General features: G+C 34.8%; 1 protein-coding gene across 1 annotated transcript; it reads right to left on the minus strand.

Annotated features, from left to right (window-relative positions):
• Positions 1 to 1,756: 1,756 nt before the first annotated feature.
• Positions 1,757 to 9,960, minus strand: LOC113708014 (wall-associated receptor kinase 5-like). Its single transcript, XM_027230442.2, has 3 exons — positions 8,982 to 9,960; positions 3,165 to 3,353; positions 1,757 to 3,082 (listed from the first exon to the last, which is right to left on the minus strand). Exons 1-3 carry the CDS (start codon positions 9,931 to 9,933, stop codon positions 1,905 to 1,907), a joined length of 2,319 nt encoding a protein of 772 aa, XP_027086243.2. The 5' UTR covers positions 9,934 to 9,960; the 3' UTR covers positions 1,757 to 1,904.
• Positions 9,961 to 21,863: the final 11,903 nt, after the last annotated feature.

The raw sequence follows: 21,863 nt of genomic DNA on the forward strand, positions 1-21,863 counted from the left end.
CTGGATAGAAGACGTAAAGACGAGTAGATTATCCGTTCTTCATACGACTTAGCCATGTTTGAACTACAACTGAGCAGCATGATTAAATCAAAACAGATAGAACCGTGGAAATTGTCCTTATTAAAGTAGTGAAACTATTGTTGTCCATGGAAGTCCACGTCCAAAACAAATGGCCTGTTGATTTTTTTTTTTTTTTGGCAGCACGAAGTCCGAGGATTGTTGGACAGAAACGATTGATAATGACCAAGCACACATGCAGACCTTCTCCATTAGACGGAAAAAGCCTGTTACGTACCTTTGCATCCATTACCGGTATTCCCCACTATTTGTGATTTTACTGCAGTAATACTAAATCATAATTGGCACCATTTTGGGCTTAGTTACTAAATTATATTACTCTTAAAAAAAGAAATAAATAATTTGTCATGCGACTATTTCATAACAATTCCATTTCTGTCAAGTAGAAGGTCCAATTAATGACCCTAATATATATATATATATATATATATATATATATATTTGTGTGTGTGTGTGTGTGTGTTCAGCATAGGCCAAAATCTTTGATTGTACTTTTTGACCACTAAATGTTCTTCCACTTGGGATCACCCCTCAGACTTGCAAAACTTTTTTGGCCCTTCAAGTTTTAGAGTTAAATCCTTTCCTTCTTTCTTTCTTTCCTCTGTGTCAGTTCAAACTCACAAAACTCTTGACTTTTGGACCTTCAAGTTTCATAGTTAAATCCTTCCTTTCCTCTCTATCAATTCGAGGGACCTTTATGTCTTTCCATAAAAAAATAACCGAAACAACACCAAAGAATCCATATCTTTTTTCCCCTGTTCCATCGGATACAGTGTAATTCATTTTGTACTTGCCCTGATTGAATAAACCTGTAAGTACCGAAACTTTGATACTGTGAGAAGTTGCATCACTAAAATCAATGGTATAAAGAAAGGCAAATTTGAAAAGAGATCAGCTCTCAATTTTTATTGATTTGTTTAATGAATAAAACCAGAAATTAACCACAATTGAGGACGCAATACATCCAGGAGTTTTGAGTTTAAAGATGGAAAGGGAAAATAAATAAGTTAGGAGGGCAAAGTAAGATTTAAGCTGGTAAAGAGATGATATGCAGGGGTTACATGCATCACATATATCAATTTTCCTCTAGCTCTTATTGTTCATTAGGAGTTGATAGCGAATTGCCCTATGTTAATGAATCTTACAAAAAACCCCTTATAACTAGCAATTAGATATAGTTTTGGCTGTCAAAAGACAATCATGCTCTTGTTGAAGAATATTGTCACATGATCCTTTGGTTTTTATTTTTGTTTCATTATTATGTTAATATTTCTTTTTCCTCTTCTTCTAGTCCCATTATAATGTGCATATTTTGGCAATTATGTGAACCATAATTTCTTTTCACACTTAAATATTTATATCAGTATTTTCTTATAAAAATGTATTTAAGTATCTTGAAGTATCATAAGAAGTTAAAAGTATTTATTTAATAAAAATAAGTTAAGCCACCATAATTTATTAAAAGTATTTTTTGAGCATGGGATGAATTGTTACATGCCCCTAATTACAGAGTTGCAATCTAAAATTAAGCTACCATAATATTCTCGGTTTTTGTTTCTTTTCGTTTTGGCGATATCTATGCAATAAACAACACCTTAGAACATTTAAAAGTTGAACATATAAATCATCCAAGGCTAAACTAGTTCAGAAATAGAAATTAATTATAAAGCACAGTAGAGAATTAATATCTAATTATCTATATTAGATTATTACACTTGACAAAGTCCCAAAACTACCGAAAACAGAAGAATTCAGACACGAGTGATGAATGATTCAACAATTTACAGAAAACATGCAAGTATGCAACAACAAAATCACAAGAGTTCTTATACTCTACAGAAAACATCCAGCGGTGCATCTTCCTCTGGGCCATCTTCAGTAGTTAAATCAACATTGCAACTATGAGATCTTTGACTCACTGAGCAGTAACCACTCTGAAAACTTTCTTTACCTATTGACCCTTCTCTTATCCTCCTCAGTTGATCAAGTTCAGCAGCTATCTCCTTCATGCTTGGCCTTTTTCTAGCATTGAGTTTTAGGCATCTTTTTGCAAGCTTAGCAACCGCAAGAATTTCCTCATCTAAGCCTTCATCTGCAACTATCCTGTCCAAAATTTCAAACAATCGGTTCTCCTCTATTGCAGAACGAAACTTAATAACCAAACCTTCGTCAGATTTATCAGAAGACACAGCCTTTTGGCCTGTTAGAAGTTCGGCAAGAACTACACCAAAGGCATAAACATCACTTTTGTCATTGAGTTGCCCGGACTGGAAGTATTCAGGGTCTAGGTAACCAAATGTGCCTCCGACTAGCGTAGTTAAGTGTGTTTTATCAGTAGGTACTGACCTTGAAATCCCAAAATCAGTGACAACAGCCCTGTAGTTCTCATCCAACAATATGTTGCTTGACTTTATATCCCGGTGGAAAATGGCTGTAGAAGCATATGAGTGCAAATAAGCAAGCGCCCCCGCAACTTCTGTGGCAATACACAAACGATTGTCCCAAGTGATCATCCTACCACTAGGATCATCATGGAGATGGTGCCAAAGGCTGCCATTTGACACATATTCATATACAAGTAATGGAACTTCGGTTTCCAAACAACAACCTAACAATTTCACTATGTGTCTATGACTTATTTGTGAGAGGATGACGACTTCATTAACAAACTGCGACACTTCTTCTTGATCAATTTTGTTTGATTTTTTCACAGCAACAATAGTTCCATCTGATAGCATTCCTTTGTAGACGGTGCCAAGTCCACCTTTGCCTAGAATACGGCTTTCATTGAAATTGTCTGTAGCCTTTTCCAGCTCTTGTGTGATGAAAAGCCTTGCTTCTAATACATTTCCTTGACTTGAAGATACCTTTTGTTGTAGCAACAAACCACCGTTTCTTTTGAAGAACCTCTTTTTGGCTCTGTCATCTTCTACTTTCTTCAGGTGACGGTGCGTCCAAAGGCAGCCTAATGCCAAGATTAGAAAGCCAATTGCAAGTCCAATGCCTGCCAAACAAAGTATATATCTGAGAAAAAAGGAATTGAAGAAAAGTTCTGCCTAAGAGATAGGTTGATAAGGGGGATGTACCTAACGAGATGAATGCAACCAATTTCCGTTTCACTCCATCTGGTAGGCATGCATGTGGTGATGATGGACCAAAATATTTCCCCCTGCGGTAACCTGGTGGACAAGTGCAGTAGTAGCTGCCAGGAGAATTAACGCAGATAGCGTCCTTAGGGCACTTATTCTTTTCAGGAGATTCACACTCATTGATATCTTCAATCAATTTTGGACAGAACCCAAAAAAAAAAAAAAAAAAGAAAAGATTATATATAGTCTCTTATTTATTCCTAATCACATGCAGATTGCGGGAAAAAAATGTATTTTAATGTGCAAGTCAAAATAAATAGTTTGAAGCATAAGAATATGGTTTACACCTCCACTCATTAATTATGTTTCTATGTTAATAATAACGTAGCTTAATCCTTTGATCTTTTGGAACCCTTACTCAACATAGGGTCCAAGAACCTTACATTCGTCTTTTTTTGAGCCGCAAGAATAATTACTTAAACCGTGCCATAAGAGGTCATTCTTGAAAGGGGACGCCCCTTCGTAGTCAATAGGGCACAGCAGGCCTCGCTAATGAACGAAACCAAAGGCATTTGAGTATGAATGGCACAGCTTAATGCTTTGATATCAAAAACCAAGACCATCTATAATGGACTGATTCTGGGTTGTCTGAATAATTTTGCACCTAAACCACTGACCAAAAATGTTTAGAAGAAATTATTTGTGACACATGACTCATGGTATTATATATCACTCCATATCCTTTCTCCCAACTGCGCTGTGGGATTTGAGGTATTACATTAATCTCTTTACAGAGATCAAACAAGATACGCTATAATACCTATTGCTATAATACCTATTGTAACATTACTGGTTTGTGCTAGTCAATAACTTTGAACCCAAATCAGTGATCTAAAATGGTTAAATCAAGTTATTAGCAATCTAATAATAAATCAATCCATATCCTTTCTCCTCCCCGATGTGGAATCTAGGGTATCACATTCAATGTAAAACTCATCTCACATCAATTAAAAGAAAAAGAGTGTAATCATATCCAATACATCTAGCATCACAGGCTACTAAGAACTTAGTTACATCATTTTAGACTAGTGGTTTATGTCAAAAAGTTATTGAGAAAGTTTAGATCTGTGGTGCTATAGTTGATATCATAATGAATCTCGTGTGGTCTTTCAATGGGGTGAGATTGTATCAACGATATTGAGCCACATTTACATGAAGGATTACAAAAACTAAATGCTATATGAAACTAAGTGCTACATAGGTCAACTTAAGAGCAGAAACCACTTCTAAAACCCATAAGGGCCAACTCATAACTCTAGATAACCAATTTTTGGATTATGGATTGAGCTTATGAGGAAGCAAAGGCCCAAGAGAAAATGAATGTGATACTTGTTCTGTGATACCTAAATCCTAGAGTTAGGAGTCTTTAGTGAAGGATAAAGAAATTTGAGGTTTTGATATGAAATATGAAACATTAAAGTGAAAATTAAGAGTGTAAAGAAATTGGAGAATTATGGTGCAAATTTGGGAACTCAATGGAAGAAGATGTTTCTTCTTCCTTTCTTCTTCTTAACCGAATGACCCTCCTAATCCTCTTCTCCTTTCTTTCTGCTTCTTCCACTAAAGCTCCTCCTCTTTCTCTTTTTTTTTTTTTCCTTGAAATCAAGAAGGATTCCTTGGGGAATCAAGATCAAACAAGGAGTAAAGAGCTAGGAGATTCCACCTTGCAAACTAAACAAAGGTAATTTCTTGTAGTTTTGAATCTAATTTTGGTTTCTCTTAGATTATAATGAATGGATTGTGTTGGCTCTAAATCCTTGGTTTAGAATTATCGGTAGTAGAGTTTGGAGTTGGTTTTAGTCTCTACTTGTGTGTGGGTCAATATTTGGCTTGAAATGAAGATAGGTAATCTTGATGGAAATCGTAGGATTCGGGTTGAATGCATTGTTTTTTAGTTTATGTATATAATAATATGATTTTAGGATGTAAAAATATTAATTTTGATGATTATAGAAGCTTGGAGATGAGTTAAGGTGAAAATAGGACTTGACAACCGAAACTGGTAGTAGCTTCTACCTCAAATCCGACCCCTGAATCCGTGGCTGAATTCCACTTGGATGCTTGGGCTGGATTCGACTCTCTGTGCTGTCATACTTCAGTGTTTTGGTCATATCTTTGTGTAGAAAACTCATAATTGAGCATCATTTATTGCGTTAGAAATTAGACTCGCAGGGTTTTAAGTATTTGTAAAGATCTCACCCTAGTTTTATACTTATGAGAATTGGTAAATTTTCAAAATTGACCCTTTTGTTTCACTAAAATGAGATGATGATATTTATTATAGGTCATAACTTTGGGTTGGTGTTTGGGGTCCTTTTTATGACAATTTAGTACGAATAAGAGTCTTTAGAATTTAATTAATTACTTTGTTATATTTATGTGAGTTCTTTTGGGATGGCTCAGGATTGAGTTGAATGCTAGCTCACTTGATGAAGGCAACGGGTGCATGTGCTCTTTATCTTTTGAAATTACATTTGTCAACATCTTGTGGCTTTAAAAGCCATTTTACATATTGAAATGGCATGAGCAGTTTTATATAGGTTATTACTTGGGGTTGGTGTTTGGGGTCCTTTTCATGATAATTTAGTATGAATAAGAGTCTTTAGAATTTAATTAATTACTTTGTTATATTTAGGTGAGTTCTTTTGGTACAGGTCAGGATTGAGTTGGATGTTAGCTCACTTGGAGAAGGCAAGTGGTGCATGTATTCTTTATCTTTTGAAAATACATTTGTATATATTGAAATGGCATGAGCATATGTATTATTATTGATGTATTCTAAACACAAAATTGTTATTGAATTAATACTATATTGTTGAAGTCTTGTATAATGTTACTTTGATGAGACTAGTTCCTTAAATAATAGTAACATTGATGAAGTGGATGTTATTGTTATCATTGAATATGCTAACCATGAGATAGTTAGCCCTCCATCATTGGAGGGCTAATTACATGATAGTTAGCACCTTGAACAGCTTAACTGGTTTCTTAACAATTGAATATCGAGGGTCATTGGTTAACTTTATATCTTGACCTCACTTATAATTCTGAACATTATGATGCATGCATTATAATTGAAATATTGATGATGATCACGCCTTGCCATTGAGTTGCTTACATTGACCACATTTTTTGAAGTTATATATATGTATATATATATATATATATATCAATGAATATTTGGATCATATTATGTATACCAACATGCTCCGCCTAATAAAGAAGTACATACGTTACTTATTAAGTAAGAAGTTCTTACTCACTCCACTTATCATCATTTTTTAGAGATTATAGCATTTAAAGAGATTCAAATCAAGGATTTGGAGCGTTTAGACCTTGATCTTAACGGAGAGATCATTGTAATAAAGGAATGAAAATTTGTATTTGATATTCGACATTTACTTATAAGTTATGCAAGCATTTAAATATGATTGATTATGTATTTGTATTAATGTTGACTACGCAGGGCATTGCATTCAATATTTGATGATATTTAAATTTCTTTTTTTTTTTTTTTAACTTTACACTTTGTGCCTTGTGAATTAGTCACAGAATACGGTGGTGTTATGTCCCCGATACGGCCGTGACATGTTCCACATTGGTTAATGAAAAGTTTCACAGCTTCAAGCCTAAAATATCACTCAATTTCGGATTCTGTACTCACCAAACTCCTCAAACAAGTCGTGCCGTCCAATTCACCTACTTCGTGTCAGTTGAAACAGACGGAACTCTTTTTTCCAAAGCCGAAGTGACGGAACTCACGGTCACGTTTTTCAGCAAGGACAATATTGATTTTTTCTTTTTTTGGCCACATCCCCTCTTCCTCAGAATAGACTAAATGAGACCTTAAAATAATTTGATAATTTCTAGCCCTCTTTATCTTTAACATAAAATTCTTTTTTCTTTTTTGTTTAAAATTTGATGCACCGCTGAATTTCACTATGGATCACTAAATATAATTAGGTGGTTTATTCTTTCTGTTCAATATATTCTCCACAATCTAATTTCACCATGACAAGGATTTTGCTGTGCTTAATGTGGGGTAAATTATATATAACCCACTTATAGTTTTGCATAATGCTAGATTTTGTTTGCTTAATGTTAGATGATCCTCCCTAAGGTTTCAGAAATAGCCATATAACCCTCTTGTGGTTTTATGCAAAGTGGAAAATGAACGGAGTGCAGAATTAATTACAGTAATTGGAGCACGTACATTCTAAAAACACATGTAATGAAATCATAATATCCACTTAGCCCCCTATGATTAGCATAAAAATCTACTTTATATGAAACCGTGGGGAGTGAGGTGCATATTTTGAAATATTAGAGGGGTTATATGATAATAGATGAAACTATAAGGGGTTATTAGTAATTTATCCTTTAATGTGTCAATTTGTCCTACGTCTAGTTTCTTCAACTTACAGCTTATTTTTTTTCTTGGGAAATTGCTTCCAAGAAAATTATTCCACATCTCTAATTGCCTGCTTCTATGCCCTCTTCTAATGATTACATTTTGAATTAAAGTATAATAATGGTTTCTAATTTTCTATGTTACTTTAGTACTCAATTCTACTCCGCTTGTGTCCCAAGAGAATTCTTAGAACAAACAAGTAAACAGTAGCAAGACTGACATCCAACACGTGGATGAATCTGCTCTGGTGGTGTGTTAATAAAAGTAAAAAAACTGCCAAACTTAATTTCATAGCGAAGTTGAACTGGAGAAAGCCAAAATGATAATTGTAGAGAGATGCACTGAAATGGTTTGAGGAAGAGGGGCTGTAGAGAGATGCAGAAATCATGCAACAGTTCTTGCTGTTGAAATGGTGTGTGTGATGCAGGTAACCATGTCTTGCAGCTCTTTTAACTGATAAAATAGACAAAGTTCTTCAGAACGAGAAATAATTGAGACAAGTAAGATTTTGGAATAGTTTGATAACGCACTTTACTCAAATATCAAACCATCCTGGTATGTTTAATCTAAAATCATTAATTGTACCCTACTTTTTGTATGGATTATACTTCACATCATGCAATAAAATCCTCTGAAATAAACAAATATATGTAGAGTTTGTTCTCAACTGATTCTGACTTTGTAAGAGTTGATTTTATAAAAATTGATGCTCGAAAATCAGATTTTTAAGAATAATTCATGTATTTTGGGTTACTATGAAAAAGACATTTTAATAAATGCATAAGTGTTCTAAAAAAAAAGTTTAAAAAATCGATTTTGACAATAAAATGACCATGTTACCCTTATATGCTGGATAAAATGAATATTTGTGCTAATTAAATATTTTTTAATGTAATAATTTACTTTTCTTTTGAAGATTAAATAGTGGATAAAAAACCAAGAGACGCATAAATGAATCTGGAAGTGAAGTGAGACGAAATTTATTTTTTTTTGTCTGTGATTCAGCAATCCCAACGTTTCTTTTTGATGCAATCAAATGAGGAAAAATCTTTTTTCACTCTCTTTACATAACATAAATACTGTTAAGAGTCTTCCAAAATAAAAACAAAAAGGTTTGTGACGCTGAAGTGGACTCCCGATAAGTGAAGTGAGACGAAAATAGAAAAAAATATAAAGACTATCAAAGGTTATCTAATCTTTAGATAGTTTAATGTTCCTGTTGAAATTTGAAGGGTCATCATCAGAATCGAAAAGCACCTCAAGATTTTCAACAAGAAGAAGGTCATACGGCAAAAAAATTGTAAAACAAGAATTCCCTAGAGATAATCTTCAAATTAGATTACCTTGGCAACCGTCGTGGAGATAAGGATTCCCTCGAAAACCTTGCAAGCATCTACACGAGTATCCGACTCCAGTACTTGAATTTATGCATTGACTGTTTTCTCCACACACGTAACTGCTCTTTTCCACAGCTTCATGGCAGCTAATATTTCCAATTCCCCAGTTCAGAACTGTAGGAACCCCATCGCTGCCTTTACAACTCGAAAAGTTAAACTTGTTGAAGTCGGAGAAATCCTTATGTGCAATCATGAGAAAGCTACACAGATCAGACTCCCATGATTTTTGAAAGGTGTTCATGGTATGCACGGACAATAGCATCATCCTGAGTTCCATTGGGACAGTGGTCTGGCAGCAACGATTAAATCCAGAGCAAGATGATGGAGGAGGCAACAAACTAATGGATGAATTACGGCAGAAGGATGGGCAACCGCCAACAATATGAGCAGTTATCGGATCAATGATATAAGAATATATATCACATCCAATGGCTACAAATTTGTTCCCAGTATGTGAAAAACTAAACTGATAATCACCTCTGAATGGGGAATATATTACTGTATGCCGGCTTTGGCCAGATGACTTATTGTAGCGGAAGGGAACAAGCTGACCTTCAATAACAACATGGTCTTGTTCAATCTCATACACCTTGGACTCAAAACTTATTAAGGTAGCAGAATATGATGAAGTGTTGCAAGTGAGCTCAAATGATTGGCTAAGGTAACAGCCTTCTCCGATTCCAAACGGGTAAGGAATTGTCAAATTGCCACATTTATCAGGGCAATTAGGCTTTGCTACAGATGCTGCAGCTTCATGTAAGAGGGAAAATGCTGAGATGATGGATATGAACTGAACTGCAGAGCTGATTTTTCGATGCATATTTTGTTGCCGAAATGTTTTCTGAATGTATGATTTTGTAGAGTGCATGATTGAAGGTAGGATATGGGAAGCCATCATTTGAATTGGTTACATGAATCTTGCTCAAGAAAGTCCGTGTCATGGAAAAAGGTGCTATATTGTATCCATCTTTTTTAAGCAAGTTGAATTTAAAAAGGTCACCAGATAAAACACAAAAGATTGAAAAGGAAAAGAATGTTAAAAGAAGTGAAACAAAAGAAAGATAGGCATAAACAAAAGAATGATTGGCATTCTTCAATCATTCTTTTGAATGTTTACGTACGTGGCTACGCTGCTGCAATCACTTTATCTAGAAGATGTAATCAATTTTATTTAAAAAATTTAACCAATTATATTGTTATATCCAAAGATTTGTCGGCAGCATTACACTATTTTTGCAACTTTCTATATAATAATAACAATAACAATAATAGAATAACTTTTTGTTACACTATCTGTATATAATTTTTTAATATTAGTAGATTTAGATCATATCACATAGCATGAATCTTTATACATATGTGAAAATAGCTATTTTAATTAGAATGTTTCTTACTCCTATGTAGCATGCCTAATTTAAGAGACTTAACGAGTTACGGGTCATTTGGATTTTATCCATATTAAATATTATATTATATGTTTAAAAATTATCCCTAATTTTAAAATAAATTTGAAAAATAACTAATCTTATCTTAATGATATCTGTTTTCTATCAAATTATTACATAGAACTATAGTAAAACCTTTTTCAAATTACAATTATTAAAATCATACATATTCCATAAATTACTTCATTTCATCATCATATTGTTGATTAGTATTCAAATTGTTCATCATCTCTTCCCTTAATTTTTAATTAACTAGTATAAAATAAAGAATTAAATGTTACACCGACAAAATTACTAATGTTGTTGGAAACTAAATATTTAGTGATGAAGAAAAGCAGATTGTTGGATCTTTTCTACTTAATTTAATGTGAATATATAGTTCTAGATTTATGGTCATTATAAAAATTTAAATTATCTAAAAGAATATTTATATATATATAAAAAGAATATCTGCCAAGTTTTTGATATGGGATACATTATTTGATGTATGCTATCATATTTTAGTGAAAGTATGTAAACAAATATTTAAAAATTAGTAAATAATTGAACATTTAGAATACATTAATTTTTTAAAGTTAATATGAATGAACTTGTAGGATTGTTATTAATTTTCATATTTAAATTATTCATATTTGTATAAATTCACAATAAATAAAAAAAATACCGTGCTAAAACACGGGCAAAATTCTAGTTTAAATTTAAAATTCAAATCATACACATGTGACATATTTTCAAAACTGCTAATGTAAAAAAAAAAAAAAAATCATTGAACTGTCAGTGTATAAAAAATTAATCCATGATAAATAATAATCTCTACATTTTAAAAAGGCCGAAGGTTTGATGAAAAGTTAGGTATCATCCTCCAACCTGTTCTGTTGGTTTGTTCGTTGTTTTGTTCATACCCAGTGGCCATTTTGTCCTTTTAGTTGTGCCCTTGCCGTCTGTATTTTTTGTGTACTTTTCACCTTGCTGGTTTCCCACCTTGGTATTTATCCTGTATTTTGTAATACCCCTTCCATATGCTATTTATTTCGGTTTTGACCCATACTTTTGCTGCATGCCTTACCAGTCCTTTTGGCAATTGTCTCCCCCGAACCTGGATATTTTTTTCTGGATGAGACAGACCTTTTAACCCATTTGCTCTGCATGTAAAGACTGTATGATTGGCCTTGTATTATACTGTTTCTTTCCATGCCATTCATTTAAATTTTGGATTCCATACAAAGTTATTAAATCCAGCCCGACAAGGAACGAGAGAGGAATCAAGTCAATGGGTCATAGTAAGTCACAGGTTGAACTGGTGGATATTAATTAAATATTCATAAATAAAAAAAGAGAAATTTTAATATACATAAAATATCCAATAAAGTGCTATTAGATACTAATTATTGCACTTAGATATATTATGAATACATAGATATTAATAGAGGATATAATTTCATTTTATTGTACTTTTACATAAATAAATAATATAATCAAATATAAAATAAAGTGTCACTTGTTTTAAAAAATATAGCATTATATTTTCATTATTTTATTTTTGTTTAAAAACAAAATAATTTTCAAACCACTCAAATATTGTCAATTTGAAAGTTAAAAGGATTAATTGTATAATAAAAAAGTAAACAAGTTTATTAAAAAAATTTTAGTTATCATATAAGAACTAAGTAAGGGATAAAGTCTTATACGCATAAAAAACCAGGTCAATTGAAAAATCGGACAGGTTCCTGATTGAATCAGTGGGTCAAATGGGTTTCATCGGGTTTGATTAGATCAATTCCTTATCTGGTCAAACTAAAAACTTGGCCCGACCTAACGCTCTTGTCATCGGGCCGATCGGTTCAACTGTCAAATTAAGCTGAGTTTGATAATTAACTATGATTCCATATTGCAATTATTACTACCGCATGCACAATCAATATGCTTTGAATCAATTTCCTATATGGCTTTTGCTTTGCTAATACCCCTCCTATTGTAATTAGTGTCTTTCTATATGTGTCTCCAGCTACATTTCTCATTGACTTACATTAGATGATGATTCTCTTAGGCTTCTTTTGCACCATTTTATTCGTGAAGTAGGCTGTTTTGTAGTTGCATTTCGCTTTTTCCAATTAGGTTATTGCTTAGGTCCATGCTTTTTTCTCTTTGGTTCTACAGATTACACTCTGTTCTCCAATTTGGTTCTTTCATCAAATATGCTAACCCCTTCCGCGCACATGCAACATTTATATTTATTATGTTAAATAATCATATGCATCGCACTGCATTTTACTTTTTTTTTTTTTAATGTAGATCACAACCTCTTTGTTTCTATGCTTATCTTCTTTTCTGCATTCTCATCATTCATATATTTAGTTCTACTTTATTTTCAATTGTTTTATCTCTGTATATCATAATTGCTCCCCTGTATCTTGTATCCATGTTGTACTGAAAATAAAAAGGCCTACTATTAGAGTATCAATGGTTCAAAAGAAGAAATTGTTATGAGCCCAAGATCACTGTTCTCATGCAAAAATGTACAAAAAAAAAAAAAAACACATCTATTCATGTCATTGTTCAGATTCATTTACTAACCCTCTTAATCAACAATTTCAGTCTTCCTCTCAGAGCAAGAGCAGCTAATGACTAGATTCTTCTTTTACATGATGCTGACATACAATGATTTTAGAAAATTTTGTGGGACTCTGAACAACAAAAAACCTATTTAGTTACGTAAAAAACATTCTAGGCACATCACTAACTCTATCTATGTTGACCAACTACTACCAGGAAATGTGCAGTCCTATTTAGCACTAGATTACAACAGAATGATCACTTGTGGTTGCAGTAAAACAAAATGGAGATTTCGACTTGAAGATGCTCAACTCACAATGAATTGGTCTAAGTTTATTGAAAAACATCAGTTAGCTGAAGGATACTTATCTATCTTCAGCTTGCTTCCACACCATCTATGTGACATCTAGATCTTTGATAGGGATCTCATACAACAACAATGGTCATATATTAAACAGTTATTCAAATCCCGTCCATTTAACGCAGTCAAAGTTATCAAGTTCCATTTTTTTTTTCAGCTATACATTTATCAAATTCAACAATCAAACCCATTCACTGAATCACACTCTCTATTAGTCTAGAAACACAGGCACAAAACCAAAAAATAATTATGCACAAATTACGGTAAACCTTGCGCGAAGAGTAGGGTATCACCTAGTAATAACAATAAGGGCAAATTTCACTTTAACCCCCTTATGATTTGGATTAAAGTGTTAAAGTGACGGGAATGATCATTCATAACAGCGTCACGTAAAATGTCAAAAATACCCTTATGTAAAGTTGAAATTTATGTATTAACCAAGGGGGGTTATGTGTATATTTTGAAAATCATAAAGAGGTTGTATGGTAAAGTATTAAACCATAAGAGGGTTATATGGTAAAATATAAAAATCATACGGGGTAATGTGTCATGTATTTATAAGGGTAATTTCGATATTTTTAGAAGTTCTGTTACTAGTAACTACTTCCGTTACTTTGACACTTTAATCTAAACCATAAGAGGGTTATGCATAGCTTTTGAAATCATAGGGGGGTTATGTAAAAAATGGTAAACCACAGGGGGTAAAATATAACTTATCCTAGGGGAAAGTACATAAAACCCCCCTGCGGTTAAGGAAATTGACACGAAACCTCTTCATTATTTAGAAACTCCCACTTAACCCCCCCCTGTGCTTTGGACTTGTTTGGATTTTACCTGCTAACCGGCTGGGGAGCTAGCGAGTGATATTTACGCGACTTAATGGTAACTTGTGTCTAGCAGAAACTCATTTCATTCCAATTTTGTCCTCCATGTCTCTTCCAAGCTTGCACCCACCATAGTTGTAGATCTGCAAATGAAAAATTTCGACAGAGAGATGCAAAACGAAGACCCAAAAACGTAAAGAGCTCAGCGCAACTTTGGATGGATCTAGAAAAGCTTTGGAGGGGCTAAATCAGCTATCATTTCAAGGAAGAACCCAAAATTGTCAAACTCCCAAAATTTTGGCGGTGGATCGAGAGACCTAAGGTACCAAAATCGGCGTTGTTTCTGCAACAATAAAGCAAAGATTAAGGTAGTAGAATCTGAAAAACCATCAAAAGGTATGTTGTATTATGTATGTGAAACTGGTGCTTGTTCATTTTGGGTATGGTGCAACCCAATTAGTAGAGAGGGAGGCACTAATGAATCATCCTGCCAAAGTCCATACGTGGAAGGGGTTTCATCAATTCGACCTGCAACCGCGGAAAGATTTATCATCTCTGGGCAAGGAATAGAAAGTAATAACTATAACATTATTATGGGATTACAATCGAAGATTCACAATGTCGAAGCAACGATAGGGCAGATGAAGATGATGATGATGCTTACTGTACTTGTGTCTCTTTTGTCACTGGTCGTTATATGTATGAGATGAATTTTGGGCAAAAAGTGTAATGTTTGGCTGTTTGGCCGTGTAATAGAATCTGGAGTTGGGAAATTGTAGTGAAGTTGTTTCAATTTGGAGTTGATTTTCATGTTTGAATTATAAATGAGCATCTGAAGCTGCTTTTGTTCAAGACATTGAAAAAGCCTGCTTCTGGTGTGGGACATATACAGAAAAACCTGAGATACCCAATTAAATGCAATGAAGTTGTTATATTAAGTCATCAGATGCAAAGATATAACCAGCAATATTGATCTCCATAAACACTTGTCAGATTTAGTCATCTTCAGCAAAGATATGGCCAGTGATATTGCCATCCATATTACTACAGCCAGACATGATAAATAAGCGAAGACGTGCCATCCATAAACACAAAAATCAACTCATTACTACAACCATACCACAATGGTATCCTACCATAACATGGTCAAAAGGTTCACCAGCATTGCTATACAGTTACAAATGCAACAGTCGATCAAAACATAGCCAATTTATCCGAGTACAATACCACAATGGCATCAGTCAACCAAACGATAGCCACAGTCAACGAAATCATTCACACAAAAAACATAATACAATCTCCACGAGAGCAACAGTCAACCAAAAAATAACCAAAAATCTGGGTACAATGAAAAATATTGCAACATCCATCCATACCATAATGGCATCAGTACATTCAACCAATAAAATGACATATTCTACTTGGCATAAGCAGTATTGTTAATCAACAAAATCAGGAAAACAGCTTTTCATTTTCTTGGTCTCTTGGAGCCACAATGTCGCAACCTTGACATCCTTGAAGTTGCAGCAGGTTGCTTTCTCTTTGAGAATCTGCTTTGCTGGCTTTCTTGGTTGGTACCACCTATAGGCTGATTTGGCTCCTACACGTACCTCGTCATGGTTAGTATATATGTAAGTATAATCCAGCATCCAAAAATGTTTGGCCAGTACTCTCTAGTACCTATGAAAGTGTAGTAGCAGTACTTGAGACGCTTGCCTGAGCAGCAGAAGCTACGGATGTTGCATTTGAAGCTGTTTGACCAACTTTAGGTGCCTACAGTCCAAATCAAAATGAATTAGTATATAAGTAGCAACAAAACACACTAAACCATATTACAGTAGAGTGTAAAATGTTACATTACTTTGTAAAGTTTAGACTTAGGGTCAATCGCTGATTTGCAAGTACGTATGTTATGTCCAGTTTTCAAACATCTCCGACAGTAAACTACAAGTCCTTTCCTACTTGCTTTCTGCTGATTTGTAAGCTCTTCTGGACCCTTCTTTCTCTGTTTTTTTTGGCCTATCAGGCTGTTTTTTCACCAATGGTGGGTTCAAATATTGCATCTTGCTATCTACCCAGAACTGCTTCGAAGGAACGGGACCAATTGTGAAGTTGTAGGCCCTTAAATATGCTTCCCTATGGTAACAAGCATCAACATATTCCTCGAATTTCAGCTTTCTGCTCTGAATGCAGGCAACCGCATGCACGCAAGGAATGCCACTAAGCTGAAAATGACCACAGGTACAAGTTTTCAACTCCAAATTGACAACATTTGTCCTTCCATAGCCATCAACTTTCAAATTTCCATTTCCTCCGTAAACCGCAACACAATTTCTTGCCTTTATCTTAAGTTTCTCCAATTTCTCATAAATGTTTGGACATAAAGTTCCACCATGTTTCAGCATGCCTTCTCGTTTGGTTACCAACATTTGCATTAATCTCCTCCGAATCCACTCCAGCATTGTTATTATTGGCTCTCCTCTAGCTTTTAGAATGTAATTATTCCATGACTCACTCATGTTGTTAATGCAAGTGTCACTCCTACAAGCTGTACTAAAATGAGCTCTAGACCATAATTTTGGAGGCAACTGTTTGAACCATCCCGCAGCTGTTAGCTTGTCACCTTCCTGTGGGTTAGCCCTCTCAAGATTTGAAAGGGCAGTTTCATGCTCCGGCATGCTTGCTGCTGCAGCTACCTCCCAAAACAGATCTCTAAGGTTTTGATCCTTGAATCTTTGTTTGAAGTTCTCGAACATATGTTTCAAATAGAATCTGTGCTCTGATTCAGGAAATAATTCTTCAATTGCATGGACAAGACCCTTTTGCCTATCTGAGATGAAAGTGTAAGCCACTCCTTTGTTTCCTCTTCCAATTTGGCTGATTAATTCCCGCAAAAACCAACCCCAACTGTTGTAATTCTCAACCTCAACAACAGCAAAGGAAATAGGGAACATATTTTCATTGGCATCCCTACCCAAGGCTGTAAGCAGCTGACCTCCAAAGGGACTCTTGAGGAAGCAGCCATCTAGACCTATGATAAGTCTACATCCTTGTAGGAAACCATTTTTCAATGCACCTAAACCATAATATATCCTCTGAAATGTAGCCCTTTCCTCAATATTTCGCTTATCAATTTGCAATGAAATATGACTATCAGGATTGGAATTTTTTACAGTAGCTACATAATCCCAAAGTCTGTGGTATTGCTCCATGTCATTGCCCCTGAGTGCCTCTAATGCTTTTTGCTTTGTCCTGGCAGCTTTTTTTTGACTAATGTCTAGCATGAACAATCTTCTTGTCTCATTCACCATGCCAGGAATACTACACCCAGGATCATCTCTCACTTTGGCTTGAAATTTATGACTCAGATATGTTGAGGTGGCATGTCGATTGCTGTAATCCCTGCCACAATGGTGATCTCCCTTAAGAGTCTTGATCATAAATGTCTTTGATCTCTGGATTCTGCTTGCATGAATCCTCCAACTACACCCCTTTGCACATTTAGCTGTGATTCGAGACCCCTCATTTCTGATGTACTTGTGCTCATATCCCTCCCTAATACCCCATTCCACTAAAACCTCTCTAAACTTATGAAAGTTGCTAAATTTCTGGCCAACCTTTAGTTCAAAGTGCTCTTTTCTAAACTCTTCATCCGCATTGAAGTAGTTGTAGACAGGGGTGCTTTCATCATCAGAACCTATTCCTCTGTCAAACAGGTTTTCATCATCATCTACTGCCTCATTCCAATCCTGTTCCTACTGATTTTGTTGTTGTTGTTGATGTTCATCTAAACCAGCTTCTGGATTTTCGGTTGGTACTTTTTTATCATTTCTTGCCTTCTTTCTCTTGGACTTGTCACCAGCATCATGTATCTTCTCTTTATGTGGTCCCATAACAGCTGGATTTGACTCCATTTGTGATGACTTTTCTTCGCAGACGTCCTTTGCTTTGTTGTTAATGTCTGGAATGTCATTATTGTCCTCACTCCCAATTACTTCCTTGACCATGTCATCCTTGCCTTTAACAGTTGAGGACGAACTAATCTCAGCCTGCCAGGCATCATGATATGGAAGTGCAAGTATGCCATCACCAGTCACTCTCTTGTACAGTAATTTTCCTTCCGGGGACACAACTTCAATGGGATCAGACCCCCTCTCAGCATATATGTGCATTTCTTTAAGCCCCTCATAACATGTTATCAATAATTCGATGTCCACATCATCATTGATGCTAACCACACCAACATCAAGGTCATGAAAGGGAATAGAGTACCAGAAATTCATATTTGTAACGCCGTGCTCAATGGTTTGGTACATTTTTTGAAACTATAATACGGATAATTCATCAGGGTCGAAATCACAAAATACCCTCACATGTTGGCCAGTGTATCTAATTCTTGGTTTCCATTTGAAATATCCACCATAATGCAAGTGTATGTCTACGGTCTGCCACAAATTATCTCCCATTTTTATGCACCTAATCCAAAGTAACCAAGATTAGTTTACTAATTTCGTTTTCAAGTGTATCAAAAAATAGAGATTCATTTACTCATTTGCTTTTCAGATGTATCAAAAAGGACATGCAATATTTCATACACTCAGTTTCAAAAACATAAAAAATGAACAACAACACACTTATCTAGAAGGATGAAAAACATAATCAAGACCAGAATGGACCAATGAAAATTCGATTACTCCACAAAAACTCATATTTTTTTGCAGTATATTGCAATTTTTTAAATAATTGCACCCAAACATTGTCAGAAAAGCTTCTGACTAAGTCAAATCTTGACATTTTGCGTATTGTTATAAAAAAGCAAAAAAAATTCCCACAAACATTGTCGGAAGACTGTCGGAAAAGCTTCTGACCAAGCCGAAACTAACATTTTGCAATATTTACCAAATTTTAAAAACAAATTCCCAAAAACATTGTTGGAGACACTTCTAACTAAGCCAAACATGGTGGTTCCTTTACCAAGTTTCAAAATATCCCCAACAATTTAGTACCAAAACACCTGCCATCAAACAAATCAACTCGTCTAATGCATAAGGTTCATATATGTATTTTACCTGGTTCAGATATGCTCAATGCGTTGCGACTCTCGACCGATCTACACATAAACGTCGATCCATCTGCACTGAAGCACCGACCGATGTTCTTGGCTGTAGGTTTCCCGATCCGCAGCACACAAACACCTTCTTTTTGGAATTAGGTTTAGGGTTTCTCTCTGAACATGAAATGTATCTCAAGTCCGACAGATCTTCACCATAACTCGCACCGCTCAACAATACAGTTACCTTCTTCTTCGTTATAGGTTTAGGGTTTCTCTCTCAGTTTCTTTCATCCGCTCCAGATTGACTCATTGCATCTGTAACTTTTCACATATTATATATGAGGGTATTTTTGGTATTTCATATTATTACCGGCTCCCCAGCCGGTTAGTAGGTAAAATCCAAACAAGGCCAAAGCACAGGGGGGGTTAAGTGAAAGTTTCTAAATAATGAGGAGATTTCGTGTCAATTTCCTTAACCACAGGGGGATTTTATGTACTTTACCCTTTATCCTAACAATAAGTACCTTAGTATGGAATGTAACCTGGAAAGTCAAGGAAAATGTAGGACTTGACATTGTAGATTTATAAAACCAAGAAAGACTGCGAGGAAGAATATTTAATTTTAACTTTCCCAGAAATGAAAAGTAAAATGCTAAAAAAAAAAAACGTTTGTTGTTGTACATAAGCCTTAGGTCAATATCAGTGTAAACTCTCTGTCCAGTGTGTAGGAATGAACTGGAATATAAAATCCTTTCCAACTTATTGATTTCATTCTCACATTTGGTATAAACCATTTCAGTTAAAAAGCTTTTCTACTTAGAATGTCCATTCCAACTTTTTTTTTTTTTTTTATGGATTCTCCATTTGTTACAAAATCCTTTCCAACTTCATTTTAGAATGGCCAAGATAGAAGGATGTCAAGTATTCTGTCCGTCCTACAAAAAAAAAAAGTCTACTTTTATTTTTACACGGATTCAGAAATGAAAGTTGAAGTAGTTAAAGTATTCATTGTTGTTTCTTGATTTCCGATGTACCTCTCCGTTGATTCTAGTTTAAGTATTGTGTTTATTATTACCACTAAGATTTTGACTAATAGAGAAGCATATTTGTTGATAAACATGCACATTGAGTATAATAGTAAACTAATAAACTAACTACCCTTTGAAAAACAAATGAACCTATAATTTGGGACAAATACAAAAGGAAAATAAGCTTATCTTTTTGGATAGAACAAGTATATCTTGATACCTATTAATTAATAAATTATTTTATTTTTACTAATAAATTATTCTATTTATGTTTAAAATAGTTTATTCCCTTTTTTGGCCTGCAAACGAATGTTTAAGATTTTTTTTCCTTTTTAACTTTTGAAGAATTGCGTACTACTATTTTTGTTAATTTTGGCTTTGACAATGAAAATGAAAGGAGCATAACTAGTATAAATCCAGAGTGCAACCAAAACTGCTCGAGGTCATATATTAATCTTTGGAAGACAAATAGGAGTGCTATTACAAGAATTATTACATTCTAAAGAAAACATCCAGGGGTTGATCTAAAATTACTCTGGGTCATCGTCAGTAATTAATCAACATTGCAACAATAAGATCTTTCACTCGCAGAGCAATGAACATCCTGCAAACTTTCTTCACCCACCGACCCATTTTTTATCTCCTTAGTTGCTCAAGTTCTGCAACTATTTCTTTCATATGAGGCATTTTCCTTGCATTGAGTTTTAGACATCTTTTGGCAAGCCTAACAGCTGCAACAATTTCCTCTTCTAGTCCTTCATCTGCAACAATTTTGTCCACAATTTCAAACAACTGATTTTCCTTGATTGATGTTCTAAACCAAATAATTAGACCTTCATCAGATTTAGCTGAAGAGACAGCCTTTTGGCCGGTTAGAAGTTCGGCAAGAACTTCGCCAAAGGCATAAATTCAGTTTTATCGTTGAGTTGCCCTGACCATGGTTCGCCATCGTGGGTTGTGGTCGCATCGCGATCTCAGTTGTTCCACATCTGTTGCGGCATATCGGTTCAATAACGTATGATATGCATATTATAACACATGAAAGTTTTCAAAAATTTCGAAAAAATTACTAAAATTAGAAAGACACCAAAAAAGTCACAATTTAAAAAATATTCCAGTTGACTCCGAGTTGACTCGGATATATCGGCCGATATCATGCATCACGGATTCGAATCGGCCGAATCAGAGCGAGTCATCGTGAATATTATCATATTCACAATTCGGAAATCGGTATCGTACCGGTCCCCTCCATTCCAGTTACAACCCGGTCGATCTATCGGTATCGGTATCGGTATCGGCCGATATTGCGAACCATGGCCCTGACCGAAAGTACTCTGGGTCTAACTAACCAAATGTGCTTCCGACTAGTGTAGTTAAGTGCGTTTTATCAAGGAACACTGATCTTGAAAGTCCAAAATCCCAGACAACTGCCCTGTAGTTCTCATCTAACAATATGTTGCTTCGAATTATATCCCTTTGAAAAATGGCTGTAGAAGCATACAAGTGCAAATAACGAAGCGCTGCTGCAACTTCCGTGGCAATCCGCAAACGATTCTCCAAGTGA

The sequence above is a fragment of the Coffea arabica genome, chromosome 9c, assembly GCF_036785885.1.
Source record: "Coffea arabica cultivar ET-39 chromosome 9c, Coffea Arabica ET-39 HiFi, whole genome shotgun sequence".
Lineage (NCBI taxonomy): Eukaryota > Viridiplantae > Streptophyta > Magnoliopsida > Gentianales > Rubiaceae > Coffea > Coffea arabica.